At 40.3% G+C, this 23464-nt stretch overlaps 1 protein-coding gene across 9 annotated transcripts in view; it reads right to left on the reverse strand.

Moving 5' to 3' along the window:
• The window catches only part of NFIB (nuclear factor I B), a 923658-nt gene that overhangs the window by 236054 nt on the left and 664140 nt on the right, over positions 1–23464 (reverse strand). For 6 of the 9 annotated variants that reach the window (XM_044061245.1, XM_044061247.1, XM_044061250.1 and 3 more), the window contains 2 exons: positions 11692–11823; positions 235–413 (listed from right to left, as the gene is read on the reverse strand). In XM_044061245.1, coding sequence (XP_043917180.1) covers positions 235–413; positions 11692–11823 — 311 coding nt within the window. The remainder of the gene's footprint in view (positions 1–234; positions 414–11691; positions 11824–23464) is intronic. The other 3 variants (XM_044061249.1, XM_044061244.1, XM_044061251.1) reach the window with 2 other exon arrangements.

The following is a 23464-nucleotide window of genomic DNA, read 5'->3' on the forward strand; positions in this document are numbered from 1 at the left end:
CATAATCCGTGCATTAGGCTTTAACATACCACTTACAATGAGTACAAGGTTGTCTATGTAGGCTCACCTCTGTCTGCATGTATCAGTATCACTCATGAATCACAGCAGTATGGGTTTCAATAGCAACAAAAGACATGTAATATATATATATATATATATATATATATATATATATATATATCTATGTAATAGATCACCAGTGAACTATTTGCAATGAATACAGAGGCAACTTACCTGGCTACTCTGTGGACTGGACGGGTCATAAGAAGGTACGTAATTTTTCAGTGTGTCCTGAGGGTTCAGGTGGGGTGGATATCTGATTGTTGGATGAGTGAAGTAAGACGTTGGGGGGGAAGGGAGAATTGTTGGTGCAGAAAATTGCAACTGCGGTGGAGGAGGACTCCTTGAGATGACTGAAAAAAATGCAAAATAACAATAAGTTAATACATCCTGAATTTACTGTATACTGATACTCTTAGTATTTTATTAAAACACACCTAAATGCCAAAAGATTTTTTTAAAGTCTTAATAACTTGTTTCAGAGCTAACTACTGATAAAAGTTTAAAATATAGAATAAAAAAAAATATAGTAAGCAAAAATCTTATGACAGTGAGAAAACATTAGATTTTCAGAAACACAAATATGGTTGGTTTTCCTATATTCATCCACAAGTACTGAACACACAAGTTGTACGAGCTGACAAGTGTGTATATGTGTGTGTGTGCATCTAGAGGTGTTTATGGATTTTGCCACCAAGAACAAAAACGTGCAGACTTAACCTATACTTGATTTTCTTGCTAATACAGCACTGTTGCTCACATTTGTCATATTCAGACATTATTTTGAAAGCAGACCTGCAGACAAGGGAGCAAAACAGATACATTCACAGGTTTACCTTCAAAATGTTGACGGTCGGAACGTCGAACCCGCTTCCACGAACTGTGCTTTCTTAAAACCTCGAATGCCGATGTTCTGAACCCCAAAATCCCGCCCCCTTTTTGACCCATGTTAACACTTGTTTGTAGGTGTGGCGAGGTCAGAAGTGTCGCCATTCGAATTTTTTCAAATTTGTGAAGTTTCCGCAGTTCGGGTTTCGCAGAAACGTTTCAGTGGTGTGGCCGTTCGACTATGTACAACTGACATTTTAAAGATAAATCACATTCACATCATATCACTTACAGATAAAAGAAGACACTCCCTGACAGATCTTAGGCTTATAATTTTCTTTCCGCCAACTTAAAACTGGCATTTATTTCAACAAAATACCATGTTTGTGGACATCTGTGCAGCTCATTGATGCATGCTGTGATATAACCCCCTGGCTATGCAAGTGTGCTAGCTCCCTGAGCCCATTAGTTTTACCTCTTGTCATTACTGATCAAATTCTTGCAACTCAAGAAATAGCAATGTAGATCTGACACTCCACACGATTAGTCAGAGTGGGCTTTGACCACTGCATTACCATTTGACCACTACAGGGTGGGAGGATGGCATAATGGTTAAGGTGTTTACCTTGCGAACACAAGGTGGAAGGTTTGATTCTCTTATGGGGTAACTGGCTAGGCTTAAAATGGCCCACAAGGGTAGTTAGCCTAGTACTAACCTATGAACCTATGAACCTATTAGCCAATTGATGACTGGAGTACTGATAACAAAGGATGGTGCAGATGTTAATTCAGCTCTTAGAGAATGGGTGAAGCATACATGTACACCCATTTTCAAACAGGATTTTACTGTACAGGCAATGAATGGTAAAAAACTAGTCTGCCTCTGCACAGCAACATATTAAGATGTAGTGAAGCTCGGACAGAACAAAAGCAAACAGGTGCCATTTTTTATGCTCACTAAATGCAGCTTTACTGTTTAGCAAGTGTAAAATTAAAAAAAACATAGTGTGTGTGCATGAAAGAGAGAAAGAGCATTTATGAGAGACACAGACAGAAGACAGCCCAACCAACTTCTATATCTGGAATAAGCAGCCCATCAGCACGCATTGCCTATACAATAAGAAGTCTAAAACTCTAATCTATGACATTATTGACTAGTAATTGGTGCAGAAAATTGCAACTGTGATTCTCTGTGATTTACCAGTAAATCAAATATTGTACTGGCAGAACAGAACTTTGCGGCAACATCAAGTACAATTAAGAGGCATGGGGAGAGGGTGCCATAAGACATCTGAGGTGTAGTCACTCAACAAAATGGCTATAACTGCTACAAACTTCTGTGTGTGTGTGTGTGTGTGTGTGTGTGTGTGTGTGTGTGTGTGTGTGTGTGTGTGTGTACATGTACATTTGTGTGCATGTGTGTTACTCTGTACCTCTCAATGTGTCTACCCACATTAAATACTTACATAACTTATATTTTGTATGTAAAACACTTCCTCCAACAACAGTTATATAATGTAATATGCACCATTCCAGGGGTGGTAAGGCTTGGTGGGTGTATGTTAATTCCCTAATAATGTCGAACCTGTCTGGCATTATTTTTTTATTCATTTGACATTTGTTGACCGGATTAGTCCAGCTGGATCGAGGCCCTTTTTAAGTGAAAACCCGGTGAGAAAAGCTCTACATAAACATAGATCATAACAACATAGTTACATAAACATAGTACATGGCTACAAACAGAGTTACATATAGTTATTTACAGCTACATATGCATAGATCACACCCACATAATTACATAAACATAGTACATGGCTACAAACATGTAGTTACCACACATAGTTACCAGGAGTAACAGCAGACCAGTTAGAATAATAGACATTATGATTCTGAATGACTAGTGAGTACACCTGGTGCTATACAGAGCAAACAATCTATTAGAGGTACAACATTCTTCCTCATCAGTTCAGCTGAATAGCTGCCGAACGTATAATCACTTATAGGACTGCTGAAGTCAACAGAACTCATGCAGGTAACAAAGGATAACTAGAAGTAGTGACAGAGATGTAGAGAAATATAAGTGGATAAAGAGGGAGAAATTGGTATGGAAGAAAGGTGGGAGGCAGAGGACAGAGGAATACAGTTAACCAGGGAGATGACAGAACATGCTGGAGGTACAGGTTCATAACCCACAGACTGCCCATGCTATGGAACAGACTTCCCATACATGTCAAACAGAGCACCTCACTGGCCCTCTTCAAGAGAAATCTTGATGAGTGGATGGGAAATAGAAAATTCAGCCCAGGAATCACTCCAGTGGCTTTACTCAACAGAGGCACTGGGAACTAAGATCAGGTGGCACGATGCCAGGGTAATCCTATGGGCTAGGCTTGTAAAGGCTCCAGGGCCATTAGCCTAGTACACACTTAATTTACACAGACATAGTCATGTATGCTTAGGTGGTTTCTTACCGCATTTCTGAATTGGTGTTTAGGCTTAATATTTCCAATGTCCATTGAAAGTTTATTCCAATTCTCAGCTGAGGAATAGCTGTATAGGTTCTTTCCTATTTTGATTTTTGGCTTGTAGATAGAAAGATGTTCTTCAGAGCTGTGAAGTGTTCTAGTTAGTGAGTAGAGGGAGATTATAGAGGTAATGCTGGGACAGAAGGAGGGCAGGTGCAGTATAGAGTGAATTATCTGAAGCTGAGAGAGGAGAAGGATATGGGGAAGTTCTAACCAGTTTAATTTTCTGAGGGCTGGGCAGTGATGAGATTAGTAGGGGTGTTCGGCAGCGAATTTGGACACTTTGTTGTAACTGGATTCTAGTTTAGAGGGTCTATATTAGAACACCGAACTTTCAAACTTTAGAGTGTTCTAATATCGACCCGTTTTCAGTGAACGCTGAAAATATCGAAGAAACAGAAAACCAAATTTTTCTTAGGGAAAGAATTTGGTTGTCCGTTTCTGTTGCTTCGTTATTTTCAGCACTGTAGTGGAAAGTTACGGGTTGGGTTCAGATAAGTGTGTGACTGTGTGGATGTGAGGATTAGGGTGGGGTAGGTGAGTTTGGGCGCGGGTCAGGTAAGTGTGTGATTGTGTGGACGTGAGGGTTAGGGCAGGGTAGGTGAGTTAGGGCTATGGCGCGGGTCAGGAAAGTGTGCGATTGTGTGGACATGTGGGTTAGGGCGGGACAGGTGAGTTAGGGTTAGGGCGCGGGTGAGGTGACTGTGTGATAGTGACAGACCTTAAGGTTAGGATTTGGGTTGAGGTAAGTGGATTTTTAGTGGTGTATGTATAGTTTAGTGTAGGGTTAGGTGTAAAAGTTTAGCTGTATGTGTGTGGATTGCTGTTTGTTTGGTGTGCTTGTGTTGTGTGTATGTGTTTTGGAACAGCAAATTTTTTCCCTAGGAAAAAATTCACTGTTCTGTATGCTCGATGTTTTAAATTTTCGATTAATAGGGTTCGAGATTAGAACACTCGAAATTTTGAAAGTTTGGTGTTCTAATATAGACCCAGTTTAGACAGTAGTGTGGTTTGTAAGTTGGTGAGAATTTGAGAGCCATAAAGAAGAGCTGAGAGTAGGTAGGCGTGGGATAGGACTATCTTGGCCTTACTGGACAAAAATGTATTATTCCTGTAGAGGAGGCCAAGGTTTTGGTGAGTTTTCTTATTATTACTGAAAACATGCAGGTGAAATTTCAGCTGGTCATCAATGATGACCCCAAGTAGTTTGGTGTGAGTTTCTACTGTGATTGGTGTGTTATTGTGGGAAGTGACAGAGAAAGATGGTTTAAGATTGCTTTTGAGATAAAGAGAAGAAGTTTAGTCTTCTTTGGATTTAGGATTAGCTGGTTCTTGGTGAGTCAGTTTTCGATAGACAAAAAGGAGTTCTGAGTTGTGGTATGTAGATCAGAGAGGGTATTGGCTATGGGGATGAATGTGGAGTCATTGGCATATTGTACAGTGATGAATGTGGATAGGCGGTACACAACTGATTGGTGAAAATGTTAAATAGTAGTGAGCCAAGTACTGAACCTTGTGGAGCACCCACATTTATAGGAAGTTCTGGAAAGATAGTGGAAAGCCACTTTACAGAGTGGAAACGGTTGCTGAGGTAGCTAGAGAACTAGGAGACAGTAAAGGCAGATAGGTTGAGTTTAGAGAGTTTATTTAAGAGGAGGGAGTGAGAGACGGTGTTGAAAGCTTTTGAGAGATATAGAAAGAGGCAAAACACCAGTTTGTTCTGGTCTCTGGCTTGTGAGATGGTGTTAATGAAGGAAATGAGAACTGTAGAGGTACTATGACCAGGGCAAAGCCATGTTGAGTGGGGGTGATTAGGTTCTCTTGTATAAGGTATTGTAGGATTTGTTTGTGTATGCATTTTCTCCAAGATCTTAGAGAGAGGTGATAGAATTGCAATGGGCCTATAATGTGAGCGTTCAGTAGACCGACCTCCTTTATAAGTGGGCAAGGTGTAGAACTTTTTCTAAATTGCTGGGACTTTGGCTTCAGTAATGGACTGGTTAATGAGGAAAGAGATGGGTAGGGTGAGGGAGTTGGCTGCTTTATGGAGAAAGAGTGGGGGATCATTGCTTGCCTGAAGCATGGACTGATACTGTATATGATGTTTGAAATGTATTACTAAAAATTAAATATGTTTTATTTTGGAAGCAGTAATCCTGAGATGAGTTGTAGACTTGAGGGAATGATCTTGAGAAAAGACAAGCAAATGATTTTGTTGAAGCTGTTAAGAGACAGGTCATGAACACATCAGAGTAGGAGCTAAGGCCAAATGAATGCTGGGATGTGTAATCAGAGAAGCAGACACCAGAGAAGAGGATGTAAGAATTCTGCTGTATAGTATAGCAGGGAAGTCTCAAATGAAATATGTTGTTTAATTTTGAAGTCCCTTTACACAAAGGCATGTCAGAATGTTGAGGAGGAGGCTAAGGAAAGTCACTAGGATAAATGGGATGGAGAGGATGGCATAACAGGTAAGGCTTGAGAAGGTGCAGCTATTTACCATGAAAAGCAGAGGAAATGGATGAATATACTTGTGGGTGCATGCAGTCATTATAGAGACTGAACTGAGCAGAAAAGTAGGAGACATTGTTTTACATTATTATTATTTTTACTGAGGGATCCAGTCAAATTCAGATATGAGAAAACCTTTTTCACTGAAAAGATACTTGATAAACTGAATGGGTTACCTGAGAAGGTAGCAAACTAAAAAAGAATATTTTGGGAATGGGAAACGCATTAAGGAAAGGGGAAGCAGAAAACAATGAGGACAGGTGCAGCTGAAGGGTACAAGATGCATAAATAGGTAACCTGGAAGAAACAAATTTCAGAAACCGTCTTCTCCTTCTGGCTCAGTATGTAAGCATGTAAGTGAGGGATAAAGCACTATCTGAAATGGCTGTGGGGTGGGGGACAACAGGATCAGGTAAGTCAGATTATGTCCCTCAGAAGTAAAATTAAGCTAACATCCATCTGCATCATTTGGTGGCTGTTCAAATGGATATTACTTATCCCACGGAACATATTAGGGAACAGATGATGTGTTTAAATTAAAATAAGTAATAATTATAACCCAAATAATTTCTATGCGTCAGTAGCTTTTCATTAAAATGCCTTCATGCTATTTGAAAGAAATGCAAAAAAAATTAAAGGAAAAGAAAGGCATAGCAATTAAAAACAAATATAGTCATACAAAAAGCCTGCTTCTACTCCACATGGAATTCACCTAACATTAAGAGGCATATTCTTACTTTCATTTACCTACCACTTTTAATTCTATTTCATAACAAAACATTTCACCTGGCTTCTACAATGTACATTTTGACTATAGCTTGCAAAAGGCATCTTCCTTTTTAGTAAGCATCACTTACCTATAAAAGGAATGAATCTCAAAGTGCTCTTTTTATTCACCAAGACTGACTACCTCTCAAAACCATTTAACTTATCCGAGTCAAAACACAATTTAGAATTGGTTGTAAGTCCCCAATATAAGCACACCATTCAAAAAGAGTTTTGTACCTTCTGCTTGAACACATTTCCTCTCATCCTCAAAACATACTTTGATCTCCTTGTACCCCCTAGACTCTCCATGCAGAATAAGTCACATCACACTGCACCTATACAAAGGAATGATTCTCTCAGTATTGCATTATTTTCTCGTATGCTTCTTTCCTCTCAGAATGCCTTGCATACTCACAATCATTTCTCCATAATTTAATTCTGCAGAACATCTCATCTAAACAAATCTACCCTTTCCTTCTATTTTCCTTTTTTTATTTCTTATAAGAAAAGCATCTCTTATCAGCTAATACCTTCTTATTTTCCAGAAATATTATGCCCTCTTTCACTTCCCGTCACAAGTGAAGGATTCAAGAAAAATAAGATTGTTCAAACCTAGGCCTATGTCTTTTCCTTATACATATATTATTATGCAATTTACTCTGTTAATGACTTCTACCAACTCTCGCAAATTGTTTTATTTGATTTCCAAATTCTGCAGTACTTGGAAAACAACCTATGCATAAAGAAAGAAAGAATGAAAATCCTAATCTGATACTTTTTCTCCATTCAGTTATCAGTCCATACATTTCACTGAATCTTTTATTTTATGTTTATAATCAGTTATATTCTCACTCTTAGTCAGCAACACAAAATACTTATCCTGACTTTTACCAGAACACTTTCATCTCTTTATCCTGCATATAACCCTTCAGTTTTATTTCTGTTCAACAATAGATTCATCCTCTTTCATATTTGCTTTTTTATAAACCTTTTTATTTTTTTTCATAACGATGAACAAACAAAATTATTATAAAACAAACAAATAACTATTAACATAAGCCCACAGCTGAGTAATACTGCAATGTTATTCAAGATTCACTCTCTTTCTTGAAAGAACCAAAGATATCCTCAATCTTCTACTGCATTTCAAGAAACATACAAAAATTATTTACATATGTATATATTTTCAGGAAGGCAACACAAACTACTCGCTCACTCTTCCAAATTCTCTGATGCATATTTACATAACACACTTAAAAGTGGACTCATAGGGGAAACTCACTGTTTGTTTGCGTCTTTCGGCTTTTCCCGGTTAGGGGTCGCCACAGCGGAACTCCGGTCCGCTAATGATTGGCAGTAGATTTTTATGTACTGGCTTGCCGGGCCTAATGCACAACCTCCACCGAAGGAATGCCCATTCATGCGTGTCGACACACAGAAGATGCTCTAACTGAGAATCGAATGGGCAACGTCTAACTGTGAGGCAACAACGCTATCGCAGCACCACCACTGCAGTCTAAACCTCTAAATAGCTTCAAATTATCTGCAGTCTAACTAATGCCTAAAAACTTTGTTGAAAATTCATAGCCTAATGCCACAGAAGAACTGAGTCTGTATGTGTGACAGGCAACCCCGTGTCAGCGTGAGGTATGGTGGGGTGGGAGTTGGGATAGGATGAACTGGCCGGCTGGCAGCTCTCCTATACCAGGGCTTGCAAGGAAAACTGCTGCCTGTACTACATTTGGAAGAGACCAGGAGATTCCCCAAGGGACGACTAATTAAGGGTGGTGGGAACAATATCGCACCATCACTGGAAACACTGCTCCCAGAGATAGTAACTTTGGCTGGCCACTTGTACATGTTCTATAATGCCTAGTTCTCATTCCTCATTCTCCACACACAAGTGAGTACAGTGAGGTCAACTTTCTGAGGAGCTGGGAGGCTCATTCTGACAAAGGTTACTTTCAGAAGTGGGTTGGAAAGGAGCCATTGAGGAATCCACAGTCAGTCAGCCATGGCAACCTAAGACAACAGCCAGAAAGTTAAATGGGGCTGGGGTTAGTGCAAAAAAAAAAAATCATTGCTGAAGAATTAAACAAACAAGAACAAAATGGCTCCAACAGAGACACAGGAACTTTAACAAAACAAAAAATATAGTTTTGTAGTGTGTCGTTTGATGGCATTATTGAAGAATTCTTAAAATTTTTAGCATCCAATTTTTTCCTAACTTGAAACATCACCAATAGGACCATTGGCTTTACTATATTTGCTGAAGAATCCCAATAAATATTATGTATTCAAATTACAGAGGGCTTACTAATACTCAACTTACCAAATATTTACTATAAAACCCAACGGACTTTGAAATCAAATGTCTACTTTTAGTTTAACAGATAAATCCTTTCACTTTTCCCTTGTTCTTTGCCACAGACAAGATTTTAAACCCATGTAATGTATTTAGAATCTCTTTTGCCCTTACTAAACCACAACTTTTCTCCTTTATACCCACCCAGCAAAATGTCTGAAATATGGCCTTTAAGATTTTAAACTTTAAATCTATATTGAAAAGTATTAGCTAACCTAGAGCTTCACCAAAACGTATCTTCTGTATAATATTCATTAGTTCAGTCATGCCAAAAAGATTCACCAAATGGCTCTCCTTCATCCTCCATTTCCTTATTTCTCATATTCCCAGTACTCACTATCCTCATTAACATTATTTCATACTTTAGCCCTCTCATAAAGCTTTCCATCAAATCCTCACATTTAAACTGCTTTTTCTTTGATATATATATATATATATATATATATATATACACACACACACACACACACACACACACACACACACACACACACACACACACACACACATATATACTCACATGTCTTGTAAGGACAAGTAATGTTTCATAACCTTAGTATGAAAAAGCTATGCACATTTTACAGTTAAATATTACTTTGTTACACGCGCTTAATGTTTGCTTAACTCTCTCAAAAATGGCTCAGTTTCCTATTGGAAGGACAGGGTAAGGATGTAATGCCGACCATACTTCTGGTGGAGAACAAAAGCCCTGATGCAATGATGAATGGTTGGAGGAAGTGATAAATCCCCAGCCATTGAATGTAGATGTATCCATAGTTTCCACAGTAGTTTAATGCTTCCTTACTAGAAAATTCTAGGCCTTGAAAACTGATTGCGCACAAAGGCTTTTCGGAGCTGTTCATTATATTCTGTTAATGTTACAGGATGCTCAGTGCTGACCTCTGACTGTTCTTTAGGTCAGTGCTTGAGCTGTTTTTATTGAAAGTGCATGCCTGAAAGGCATCTTTGGGGGAGCTGACACCAGGTCAGGGAATGTGATATCAAAAATAAATACAATAGTAAAAAAATTTTAACAGATACATTACAGAGCATCTTCCAAGATAATAAAATTAATCTTTCCCTTCTAATCACAAGAAGTCAGTCATTCTAAATTAATATATACACATATATCTATCTATCTATGTATCTATCTATTTATCCATCTATCTATATATGTGTGTATATTTGTGTGTGCATACGCCAATCAAGCTTCTTAAAGGCCACTAGGTTAGGTCGTAAATTAAAAAAATAACCTATGAACTTTTGCACATCATGCCACCAAGAAAGGAAGGCGCCATCCTGCAGGATGAAGGCTGATGCCCTAGTCGGGCTCCACCAGACACAGCTTCACTCCCTGACTCTAATAACCCATGACTTACAGGCAGAGCAACTGGAGTAGATTACATTTTGTGTGGAGGGATGCCTGTCTGAGGTTTACTAGTGATCAGGAGGACTGCATACAAAATAAGAAAGTGTGTGTGTGTGTGTGTGTGTGTGTGTGTGTGTGTGTGTGTGTGTGTGTGTGTGTGTGTGTGTGTGTGTGTGTGTAAACTCCCAAGTATGTCTCTAGTTCATTCTTCAACTAGTTAATGCCAATTAAGCTTAATGACTGTATTACATCACTGGAAAACTAAGGGTGAGTCTAAACAAGATTAACAAGTTACCCTCAGGAGAAATCTGTTCATTTGCTCTGAAGATTTTAGATTAAAAACTCCATAGTGACAGCATGACATTGTACTAGGCCTCCAGTCATATTATCACTTCAAGATGTGACTAACTAGAACGTTAATCTGGTAGTAGTTTACTGCTTCATCATATAATACACTACATATTTCCCAATATATATGCAACCTTTACAACAAACTCCACTTTTACCACACAATCTCCAAAAGATCACGTACATTTGGCATCAATGACTTTTACATTAGCATAAATGGATCAGTATTAGAAGTACATTAGAGTATTAAAAATAAGAAAATAATTCTTCCAGAACATTTCTGTTCATTAATAATAAACTATTCCCATGAACTATGCCCCAAAACCACATTATAATTACAATATCCTCCCGTACAAAAGTAAACATATGCTAAAGCTTTCCTACTTAGTGCACAATAATAGAAAGACACCAAATCATAATGTGAAATCCACATCCACAAATTCTAATATTAGCCATTAACAGCCTTAGTTCAAACTTCTACGTCTGCCACTTTCTCAAGTCCCAGTATTCTCCACTGTCTTCCTTACAGAATGATAACAGGAAATGGAATTCAAAAGCTTATTATAATTGCTTTCTTAGTACTAAACTACAATGTATTATTAGTGAACAAGTGCAAGAAATGGAAGCCCCAAGAAGCAGTCAGTTCACAGAAATGTTTAACAACTCCTCACATGATATCCAGTGATGCAAGCCTGCTTCCCCTGCTGGTGAGCCCTATATTATCATAGGCACTTACATCACAAGAACAGACAGGTTCTGTTTTTAATACTTGTTTAACAGGGAATGTCAACATAATCGCCTACAGATGAAAGAAAACAAATTCGACTTATCTGATAGCTTGTTTTGTCTGCAGCATGAAACACAAATGTAAAGACTGATTGGGGACTATTCCATATGTCCATGTTGTCTGTCCTTACCACTATGTCCTATTCCTGGAATTCCTGGATGGTGCTGCTGTGAGAAATTGGCCAGCCTTGAAGCAGAGTCCAGGGAAGATGGACTAAATAATGGCTTTTCAGGTTTCTTCATTGTTGGAGAAGACAGATCTGCTGAAACAAATCCAATGGAGCATAATATTAGTGCTGGACCATAGTAAACAAAATTTATTTTTCTGGCGTCTTCCAAAGATCCAAGTATCCACAGTAACACATACATAAAATCATTCCTTGTTAAAAAGTTTAAGGATTCTGGCAGGAAACATTCTTAAAGATGACTGTGGAGATAACAGTATCCAGTCCATTCAAGGTTCTTTGTAAGTAATACTTGATACCTTGATCCTTTGTCACAGGAATAACTAGTGTGCTTCATGGTGTCTGGACATTCATCGAAGCAGACAACAAAATGAATTTATTAAAAACTGGATATCAGTGCTTTAGTGCCTATATTTTCAAAGGTAGTAAAAGCCTTCTACAGACTGGTGGGCTGTGAAAGAAAGTTATTAATGACCTTTAATTTTTCTGCTCTGCTTGGCTAGTAGAACCCGGTTTAGGTTCAGCTACTTTTTTCCGGTGGGGATTTGCTTTGACCCATTTCTAATATGAAGGCCTAGAACCCAAGGAGGTAAAGTATTTTTGCCAGCAATTACTGTTGTTAAAGCAGGTGCTGAAAGCTAGCCAGTATTCTGAACAAAGCCAGTACTGCCTGCACTATCAATTCTTTCTGTACCACATAGCCAATGTTTACACAGTCCCGGTGTTTGTCATGATACCTGAAAAGACCTTGAGATGTTTGCCTGCTAAAGGGTACAAATGACACCTGCAGAAATGTTGTAATATGACATATGACTAAAATAATAAAAGAATATTGTTGGTTATTTGAAACTGCCTGTTTGCTCCAGATAATCCTAGCTCTGTTAACCATCTCCTTCACTTATTTCAGGCTCCCACGCACCTCCAAATACTTCTGTTTTTGTAGTTTCTATCACAGTTTCCAGCAGGACATTTGAGGACCCTATAACCCTGTCTGTATAAAGAAAGAAAGGAAAACTAGAAAGAAAGAAATAAACTATAAACTAATACTACCTGAAGTCACATTTCAATACTTCATGTTTCCTTTGTCTATGCCCTCTTCTTCATGTGTCATTTCCTACCAGGCTTACTTCCCACACGTGCGCGTGTACACACACACACACACACACACACACACACACACACACACACACACACACACACACACACACACACACACACACACACAATTAAAACTATGACCACCTCAGAGGGCAAAATAACAGTGCAGATATGAGTGTAATATTATAAGCTATACTGACAAAAAGCTGCACTTAAAAAGCAATCCATAAGCAAGGAGGCAGCAAGATCAAGCATGTAACACAACAATTGTCCCTCTTTATGGATTTGATGGTGTGCAAGGGTATAGAGAGCTCTGCACTGTTGTGAATATGAGTTGTGCAGTACACTGGAAACCTCACACATTTAAGAAGTGTTATTTGTACATTGGCATAAGGCACTCATGCTGGTAACTTGTACTGGGCAGTACCTAAACAAAGAAGGAATATCACCTAGTAGATATTCGAGTACAACAATGTCGCAGCACTAATTTTTGGGTCTTTGTGCCATGCAGAAGCCTGTGGCCAGCCCAATTTCCAGAGTCTTTGCTTCATCCCCAGCCGAGGGTAAGAAGGGCATCCACTGGCACCATATTCAGGTCTTTCTAAGTAGTGACCAGCAGTCTAATGCCTGAGGATAGCATGACCTCCCCAGCTGTCTGAATCTGAGTGGCAAAGAGGAAGATCATAGGAGGCAGAATAGAGATGACAGAGATAACAGAGATAACCGGACTATCTGCGGTGAACTTCTCAATGCCCTGCACCCATCAAAGGGGGAGAAAAGTGGACAGCAGAAAGAGAGGTTGGAGGGTGAAAATATGTACTGCAATACTGATCTTCTCAAACATCTACAATTATAGAAAGTGGAACACAACTGTACTAAGTATGTTTATAGTCAATACTGTAGTACTGATTCTTGGGAGGACTCACAAAGACAGCTCTTGGGTAGGTAAAAGGCCATCTGTGGGACCCTAGGAAATAAGACTTTGAAGGATGGCAGTACCAAAACCTGCTCTAGCCCTAGAGAGACTGTGCTCTGAGTTTCATGTGGTTGTCTCTAGGGTGGCCTGGGTAAGGACTCCTTTGAGGAAAGCAGTGCCAGTAGCTCCATGACCAGTGGAGTTGGCTTTAATATGCCCAGGTAAAGTTTTTCCATGGTGAAATTAACATACATTAATGCGGCTAACTATCCATTTGGAAATTAGTTTGTTTTGGAGACAGGTCTGCACTCCTTTCTGTGAAAACCGCCAATAATTGCTCTGCCTGATTTGCTTGTGTAGATCCTGGGAATGAAGGACTTGTACTGCCCTGTACTGTGGCTTTTGGAAGAAGAATGGCAGGTAGACAGCCTGGTTTAAAGTAAGTTCTGATACCACCTTAGGCATAAATGATGGGCTTGTTCTGAGGGCTACCCCATCCCTGTGAAAGATAGTGAAAGTCTCTTTACACATGCGGGCTTGAAGCTCTGAGACCCTCCTCGCTCTTCCAAGTGAGCATTTTTAAAGAGGCAGTGCCAGCTGGTTCAAAGTGCGGCAAAGCAAGTTTCTCTAGCATATATTTTAGATTCCAGGCAGGAACAGGCTTCCTTCTGGATACTCAAGTGAATTACCCCTTTTAGGAAAGTTTCATGGGGTACTGCAAGAAGATACGTGGAGAATGGTGCAGACAAGCTGAGATGACAGATGCAAGTACTTTAATACTAGAGTAAGACAGTCCTTGTCGAAACAGGTCTGTAAGGTATTCCAAGACTGAGTTGATGTCTGCCTGAGAAGGGTTGATGTTCTTGCTGTGGCATCAGATGGAAAATCTCTTCCATTTTGTCAGGTATGATTTCTTTGTATTGGATTTCCTTGCCTCCTTTAAAATAGAATGCTCCTCCTTGGGGTAGGTGACATTTCTTGGTGTCAAAACCCAATCCTCCAGGCTGTTAATTTAGGTGTGGATAGGTTTGGATGAAGTACAGACCCCTTGTCTTGAGTGAAGAGATCTATTTCCTGTGGTAGGTGGTAGGTGTGGAACCTCCCCTTGCTGAAGGCCAAGAGAAGGGAGATCCAGTGTTGCTTCAGCCCGAAGGGGGGCACTAGGATTATGATGGGTCTGTCCTCCCTGTCTTCTGTCAGTACTCTGGGAATCAGAGGCAAAAGCAGGAATGCATACAGGAACAGGTTTGTCCTGAAAGAGAAAGGATCTATTTTCCAAGTCACTGTTGAGTTCTGGAGCAGAACTTTTGTAGTTGCCTATTTTGTTGAGTGATGAACAGGTTTATTGAGGGACCCTACTCTCTCTGCAACATCCATTCATCAGGGTCTGGAAGATCCCTGCTTAGAGAATTTGCCTGTTCTGAATCAAAATGTAAGATGCTATGAGAGTCAGTCTTAGTTCCTGAGCCAGCATCTAAATCTTCCTTGTTAGACTACAGAAAGAGGAGGACAGGGTACAGCCTTGCTCGTTTATGTACAACATCACTGTGGTGTTGTCTTTCCAAGTCTGCAAGATCCCTGGGGATAAATTCTGCTGAAAGGCCTTTACGGCCAGGTAAACTGCTAATAGCTCCTTCTGGATGATATGCAGTTTTCTCTGCTGCGGTGAGCCCCCAAGCTATCTCTGAAATGTTTGGGGTGATGGTCTTGTCTGCTTCTGGGAAAGGGAAATTCACCCCTGGGTTCTGCAGGATGGTATTCTTCCACCACAGCAGCTCCTTCTTCAGGCACAGAAGGAGTGGATATAGGGTATTCAGGGGGTTGAGAATGCTGTTCCCAAGTATTTTTAGGAACCACTGACGTTTTGTCATGTATAACTTTGCAAGTGGATTCCTGACAATGCAGGATGCCATGTAACCCAGAATCCTCAAAAATTCCCTTGCTGAGATGTGTTGTTTTGGTAAAAGGCTGGTCAGGTAATTTGTCAGGAAGGATATCTTGCCTGAGAAAGGAAGGATTTCTGCTGGACCAAATCTATGAGGGCTCGCAAAAAGAGGATCATTGTCTGAGGAAGACTTTGTGATTTCTGAATATTTAAAGTGAGACCTAACTTCTGAAAGCAATCTATGGTGATCTGCAAGGGTGTAGGGTCCCTGCTGTTGAATCTCTCTGAAAGAGACAGCTGTCTAAGTAGGGATAAACATTAACTACCAGAGTACTGCAATGTACTATCAGAGGAGCTAAACATTTTGCGAACACTCTGGGAGCAGCGGACAGTCCAAATGATAAACCATAGGACTGGAAGTGTGAGCCTGTTATTACAAATTGCAGGTATTTTCTGTGACTGCTATGGGAACACGGAGGTAATCAGTCTTTAGGTCTAGAGTGACCATGAAGGCATTTTGGAAGATCAGGAGCAGTAATTTTTGTAAAGTAAGCCTTTTAAATTCTGGGACATTGAGACACTTGTTTCGTTTTAAAAGGTCTAAGATGCGACTCCAGATGCCCACCTTTCTTGGAAATAGAAAGATCCTTGAGTAAAAGCCCTTTCCCTCCTGACCTGAAGAAACAGGCTGAATGGACCCCTGGTGAAATAGTTCCCTGAGGATAGGTGGAAAGATACTTTCCTGTTCTTTTGGTGGTCTTGGAATGCCTAAGATGAGTGTGATTTCTCTGAACTGGATGTAGTACCCCTTTCTATGAAGCTAAGGACTCAATGGTTATGGTTTTCCACGTGGGTTGGGTTAACAGTGGCAGGGGTTAAAGATAGTCACAGTCGGTCTCTGTGTTGGGATAGACTATTTTGAGCTCTCTGTTCTGTGTAATTTTACTGGTTGCCATCCTGGATTGTCTGGGTCTCCTACCATGGGAAGGCCTCCCCTCGTTTTGTCTGGGGGAAAAGGCCAAAGTTTTGAGGGGTAATTCTTACTGTAAATTAGTATTGGAGATGGATAAAATTCCTTCACAGTTTTTATTTACTTTCCTTTCATATCCAGCTGCTCAAAAACCTGTTCATCTGGAGGTCCGAAAAGGAGTTCTTTGTCTAATGGTGCATCCAGTAGTACAGCTCTGACAAGATATGACAGGGGCTGTGTCCTGAGCCATGTATGCCTGTCTTGGGGATGTATCCTGAGCCATTCAATCCAGTGCATGACTGGACGTGTGGCAGCTGCTGTGCATGATGCATCCAAGGCATCATAACCACACATTAGGGAGTGTCTGGACACTTGTAATGCTTCTTTTGCTGTCTCATGAATTTTCTTTGATACAGGTCTATTGAAGCAAAGAAAAAGAAATGATTCACTTCGGTTTAGGTGTCCATTTAGAAAGGATGATCTGAGGTTGCGTTCGTCTGACTACTACTTCAGTGAAGGTTTTGGTAGCTGACGTACACATGGTGTCTCCCTCGACAGCCACAAGCCGATCGTCAGAAGCTGAGGCTTGCTCAGCAACCTTAGACCCTACAGATGTCTGTGTCATGGTAAAAGTGTTAGGTAGGCCAGAAACCATGGTGACCTTCTGTGGGGTTTCGCCACAGGGTTCGGGCCTAGAAGTCGTCAGACCAGGGGGCTGCAAAGGCACCTCACCAGGGTTGTTGGTCGACACAAGTGTTTCAGTCAGAGTTTTTTCAGAAACATAAGAGTCCTTGATTTTTTTTGTTTTGTTTTTTCATTTCCTCAGAATGATGCTTGTGTTCAAGAAGACCCAGAGGGTCCAAAGATATGGACTCCATATGGGCAGCTCATACCTTAGTCACACATTTGAAAACTTTTTTCTGGGAATTTAGCACTGTTGGGACAGTTATAGATGTCCTGCTGAGGCCCCAAGAAGAACAGACAAACTGTGAAAATCTTTATACAGGATTTGCTTCCCACACTTCAAGCAATTTTTGACTTTTATAAACATAAATTCATGGTGGAAAATTCCCAATGGGGTATTTATCTGACTGGAAGAAGGAGGCACCTTGAGAAAATGAGCTGAAGATGGACTGTCCTGAGATACCTGTCAGCTAGGTATTTGCAAAGACTCTGGAAATCGAGCCAGTCACAGGCTTCTGCATGGCAGGAAGACCCAAACATCAGTACTGCAACACTGACTATGAGTAACTTCAGCATTTAGAAGGTCTGAACTATTTTTGGCAAGAGAAGGTCTGAATGTTTTAAGCACCGAATATAGGCAACTTCATATGATGAGAACAAGAGAATTAAACTGCATAAAGGACTGGTAAGACTGGGACAGCTGAGGAGGAGTCCCCTTTAAATGTGGAACAGACACGGTGACACGCACCTGATGATTAATGAGTGCTACAGCAGTGCACCAAAATTCTGAACCAATGTATGTATGAGCCCAGAAAATATATCCTCAAATATGTACCCATTGCAGAGAACCCTTCTTCACAATTTCTTGAGATTTTTTTATTGCTGGAAAAAACAATCCTATATTAAAGCAGACAACCCTAATGGTGAAAGAAGCTAGTCTTTTATGGTCATATATACTTTAACATATAATTATACTCTATAATGCCAGGACAGAAAATATTGCCCATTTACCACTGGATAAGTTTTAAATCCAGTTTAAACCATAGGTTCATAGGGTACTAGGCTATCGGCCCTAGGGCCTATACAAGCCTAGCCATAACAATTCCCTGACTATTTCTTCCCACACTATTTACTTCCCTGGACCCCTGTCTAGCAGGGCGACTGACGTGATCCCCGGGGTGAATTTCCTTTCTCCCATCCAATCGTCAAGGTTCATTTTGAAGAGGGCCAAAGAGGTGTTCTGCTTGACATGTATGGGCAGTCTACTCCAGAGTCTGGGGAGTCTCTAGGTCAGGAACCTATCCCTCCAGCATGTTTTTATTGTGATGACAAGGTTTAGATCCCTGGAGCGTGTGGCTCTGAGGGATTGGGATTTCTTTAAGTGTAGCATGTCCAACATGGCCTTGGATGTTAAGCAGAGATCGCCTCTGAGTAGACGATATGCGACAGTATAGCTGGAGCTTTTTAAGGCAGTCAGCGTAGGGCATCTACTTTAGGCCTGTGATTCTTTTAGTGAGGTATTTCTGTGGCCTTTCCAGTTGTTGCAGATGCAATGCTAATTGGTTACAGGGGGATCGAACCAGGAATGGCTGCTCCCAAAGCATATGCTCTAACCACTACACTAATGGATTAATTTACCTCCTCTCATAAGATCTTCTTTTAAATATGTTCCATTAATTTTGAATTCTATTGCAGCCTTTCAACATTCTTCCTCTCCAGGAGATCATTACTCTTATGAAAATACACTTCCCTATATGTGAACAGAACCATCCATCCCACAGTTTATTCTGTGTTTTTTTTAAGAGTTAGCTCCTCTTCTGTTAAAACGAGGTGATATCTCCTGGCAGATTCCTTTGAGGAACTAAACGAGATGTCATCATGTTCACATTCAGCCTCTTTTTGACAAGACGGTAATCTCTTCTGGTCTCTCTACATATGGTGAAGTGTTTTTGTTGCCATCCTCACAACTGCTACCACTGAGTTGAGGTCTCTAAACCAGCACACAGTACTTTAACAGGGCCTGCCAACTTTCTGTGATGCTTTTTTATACTGTCCAGTGTAGTTCTCTTTACTGCGTTATCACACTCCTTTTTTACCATCAGGCTATCTTATATGAAAATCCCATGTCCTTTTCTGCCTCTGTTCTACTTCTGCTCCCTCTGTAGCTATATAGCACTTAACTCACTTTCCAGGTTTTTGCTTTCTCAGTACCTTATTTTGCATTTTTTTCAGTGAATCACAGTAAATTCCCTCCAGTATGCATACTTGGAACAGCTGAATTATTGACAGCAGATTATGGTCTTTTGCCCCTATATTTTGTGAGGCTTCATCAGAATCTTCCAATCTTGCCAAGCAATTGTTGCTCCTCAAAAGGCATTGCTACGTGCTAATCTACTTGTATATCTTTAGAGTCATCAAAGGAAAACATGACTTTTCATTCCACACCTTTTGCAGTATCACTTAGAAAGACTCTGATATGTGCCAGTTCCTTTACTAACGCAATGCATCTCTGCTAGTAACTACCATTTAAACTCACTGTACTCTATTTGGTATTACCAGATGTGCTGTTTATTCAACATAAATATTTCATCTGTGCTACTACCATAACCCATTTCAAGGCTGTCTAATGTATCCACTAACCATTTTTGGGACTATATCAAACAAGTCATAAGATTTAGTAGATGACACCCACAGCTCCTCTCTGGTTTGTAAGCCTACCTACCATGCCAAAAACTCAGTTAAGTTAGCAATGACCTTCCTGCTGTGAGGTTGTGCTGCCTTGGTTCATGTACCAAGGATTCCAGACATCCCAGAATTCCTTCCTTCAGCAATGACTTTTTGTTGTTCCCTAAAAGGAGGTCAATTTACAGGTAAGCTATTGCCAGCCTTAGTTTTGCTTACACTATTATAAACGGGAAATATTACCTAGTAACATCTGTCTTAAAGATCTGTACCTCCAATTTGTTAAGAAAGGTTACTTAGTTAGTGATTGTTACCAGTTTTCATCCCACTTCTGCATGGTTCTGTATGAGTCCACTATGTCCCACTGCTTTGACCAATTTTAGAATCTGGATTTTTTTCACAACTACCTCTGTGAATGAATGGAATCCGACTTCCTAGTCTTTGGCATGTTTAATGAGTGAATGTGGCAAACCTTCCTTTCCTTTTCTTCTGGATGTTAAGTAACAAAATTCTGTAGACTACATTTTGCCCATTCCTCGTCCATTTATTTAAAAACACTGTCCCACTGTTTAGCTTTCTTTGCTCCCTTATTTCTCAAAAAAAAAAATGATTTAAGTTCCTTCTTGATTAAACCAGTTACTAAATTGGTTATATTTTCCTCATTCTTTATTCCTTTATATTTTGACTTTTGTACTTAAGTCATGTTCCTAGTCCCCATCTTATAGGTTCATAGGTTCATAGATTAGTACTAAGCTAACTGCCCTTGCGAGCCATTTTAAGCCTAGCCAATTATCCCTTGTGAGACTCAAACCCTGCACCTTGTGTTTGTAAGGCAAACACCTTAACCATTAGGCCAACCCATTTCCTAAACGCACTTTGCATCATTGTAATTAATAATTATGTTCTTACCATAACTAGGCATCTGTCTTGTCCATTTTTATTCCTCTTCAATGTATGGAGTCCGGATCCAATCCTCGGATCTGACTTGGCCATTTACTCAAGACTTTGTCTTCAGCTTTCGAGCTGCTCCTTCTACCCATAATGCCCTACTGCATCCCCAAATCCTCAGATCGCACTTGCTGCCCTATCCCCAAAGCAGGACAGAGAAAGGAATAGTTTGATAGAAAGGCAGGGCTCAAAACTGGAACTGTAGGTTCCAATACAGTCCAATAGGTCTCTCCAGAAACTTGGATGGGGGATGGATGGGAGGGAAGTTGAGGAAAAATACAAATGGACAACACAGATGCTTAGCTATGGTAAGAACATAACTTTAAATCTGATATTGTCCTTTTCATTCTTCCTCAATGTATGGGACAGAGTCCCCAGCTACACTGATCTCGGGTGGCCCTCTTGGAAGGATATTCCAGAGTACTGCTGAACCAAAGGCGGCTCTGTTTCTAGAAATAATGTCCCGTCTGTAATGAGTAACAAAAGTATGTGGATTGGACCATGCAGCTGCAGCACAAAAACCATCAACAGATGTTCTTGACCAAAAAGCAGATGATGTAGCCCTGGATCTGGCTGAATGAGCCTTAGGAGGATTAGATAATGTCATGCCTTTCTGCAAATAAATCCAGGAAATTATCCATTTTGCTAAAGTAACTTTGGATACTGGATAATCTAGCCTTTTTGGAGAAAAGGAAACAAACAGTTCTTCTGACTTTCTGCATTGTCTTGTCCTGTGAAGACAAAAACATAACTGTCTCAGTACATCAAGGAGATGCAGAATGTACTCTCTTTTATTGGAAAATACTGAAAAGAAGAACAGTGAGTAGATGGATTGGTTATTGTTACTTACAGAAGCCACTTTAGGTGAAAAGGAAGGGTTAATCCATAAGGAAACTCTATCCTTATATAAAAATTATATAAGGAGATTTTGATGAGAGAGCCTGGAGTTCAGATACTCTCTTTCTAGATGTAATGGCTACTAAGAAAACTGTTTTCCATAACAGAAACTTCAAATCAGATTTAACTGAGGGCTCACGAGGTTTCTGTGTTAGGCCATGTAGTACAACTGTCAAATCCCAAGGAGGTGAGGGATCCTTTATTTGAGACCTTAGAAGGAAACTTCCTTTCATGAAAGCTTTGCATAGTTTAGACAAAGCCAGAGAAACATGTCTGTTCCCTGTGTGAAAATTGGAAATAGCTGCAAGTTGATGTTTAACTGTAGAGAAACTAGCTCCGTCTTCAAAAAAGAGTTGTCACAAATTGGAGAATCAGAGACTGGGGCAGAAAAAGTGCCAATTTCCTTGTTCAGAGTTTAAAGGGAGAATCTTTTCCATTTGCTTTTGTATACTTTTTTGGTAGATTCTTTCTGAGTAGCCCAAATAATATCATGTACAGGTTAATCCAAGACATAGATGGACCAGAACCAAAAGCCTCCAAAAATACAAATTCTTCTGGTGAGGTTTTGGTTAGACAAGGCACCTTTCCTGTTTCAGGATTTGTAGAATATCTCCAAAGGATATGTCATCTGGTGGTGATCTGGGGGATGCCTCTCCTTTATCAAAATTGGTATCCTCTGTGAGAGACTCCATCGGGGATGCAATGTGTTTTCTTTTGCACTTCCTCTTCTGGTGTACCTCTTCTGTGGGATGTTCAGTTGAGGTGTCGGAAGAGAGAGGAAGATCAAATAATGGAATCAGCTGGACACTTATGGGTTTTGACTCTTCTTGTGGAATAGGCCTGATTGACTCAGAGCTCAGAAAAGATTGGAGAAGGGGAGTAGGATCCAAAACATGAGGACAGTTCTCTGTGGAGAAGAAAAAGCCCTTACCACCACCTCAAGAGCCAATTACCTGGAGAGGGTCCGAACCGCCTCCTTGGAGCTGAAATTCCCAATGGAGATAGGTCTAGACCTCCCACGGATCTGCTCCTTGGAGGTGGAACTGGATCTGAACTGTCCAAGGCCGAAGCTCCGAGAGGAAAGGGTGAGATCTATTCTGATCCGATGGCATCAGAGTAGAACTAGCCAAGGATACAGTCAGATTGGAGGAAGAAGTTTTCCTTGAATCTAACACTGGACCTCCCGGGGAGCTTAGATCCTGGGGCTCTAAAACCACAGCATGGATCACAGAAGGAGAGAAAACAGCTTTGGAAGTTGTAGGCATACTCATGGATCCAACATATGATTCTGAGCTCTGACAAACTGTTGCATTATCCTATTCCCATGAGCTTCCGACAAGCTCCTGGAGGACCTAGAGGAAGCAGTGGATGGAGGTCTAGAGTGCTTCTTGGGAGTTTGAAGCAATCTTCAAGGCAGGGTAGGTGAAAAAGGCATAATAGTGAATTCAGGACTAGTGCTCCTACAGGAGGTACCCTGCTTAGGATCAGAGGGTCTAGGATCCAAGGGAGTCATTGTTGGAATGATTGTGATTATTGTGGTTGAAGTTGAAGCCTTAGGATCTGAAGTCTTCACATCCAATTGACAAGTCTTAGGATCCGATAGCATTGGATCCAATATTGTCTTAGTCTTCACCAGAGG

Source organism: Protopterus annectens, chromosome 2.part0 (genome assembly GCF_019279795.1).
Source record: "Protopterus annectens isolate FY-2018-M chromosome 2.part0, PAN1.0, whole genome shotgun sequence".
Lineage (NCBI taxonomy): Eukaryota > Metazoa > Chordata > Ceratodontiformes > Protopteridae > Protopterus > Protopterus annectens.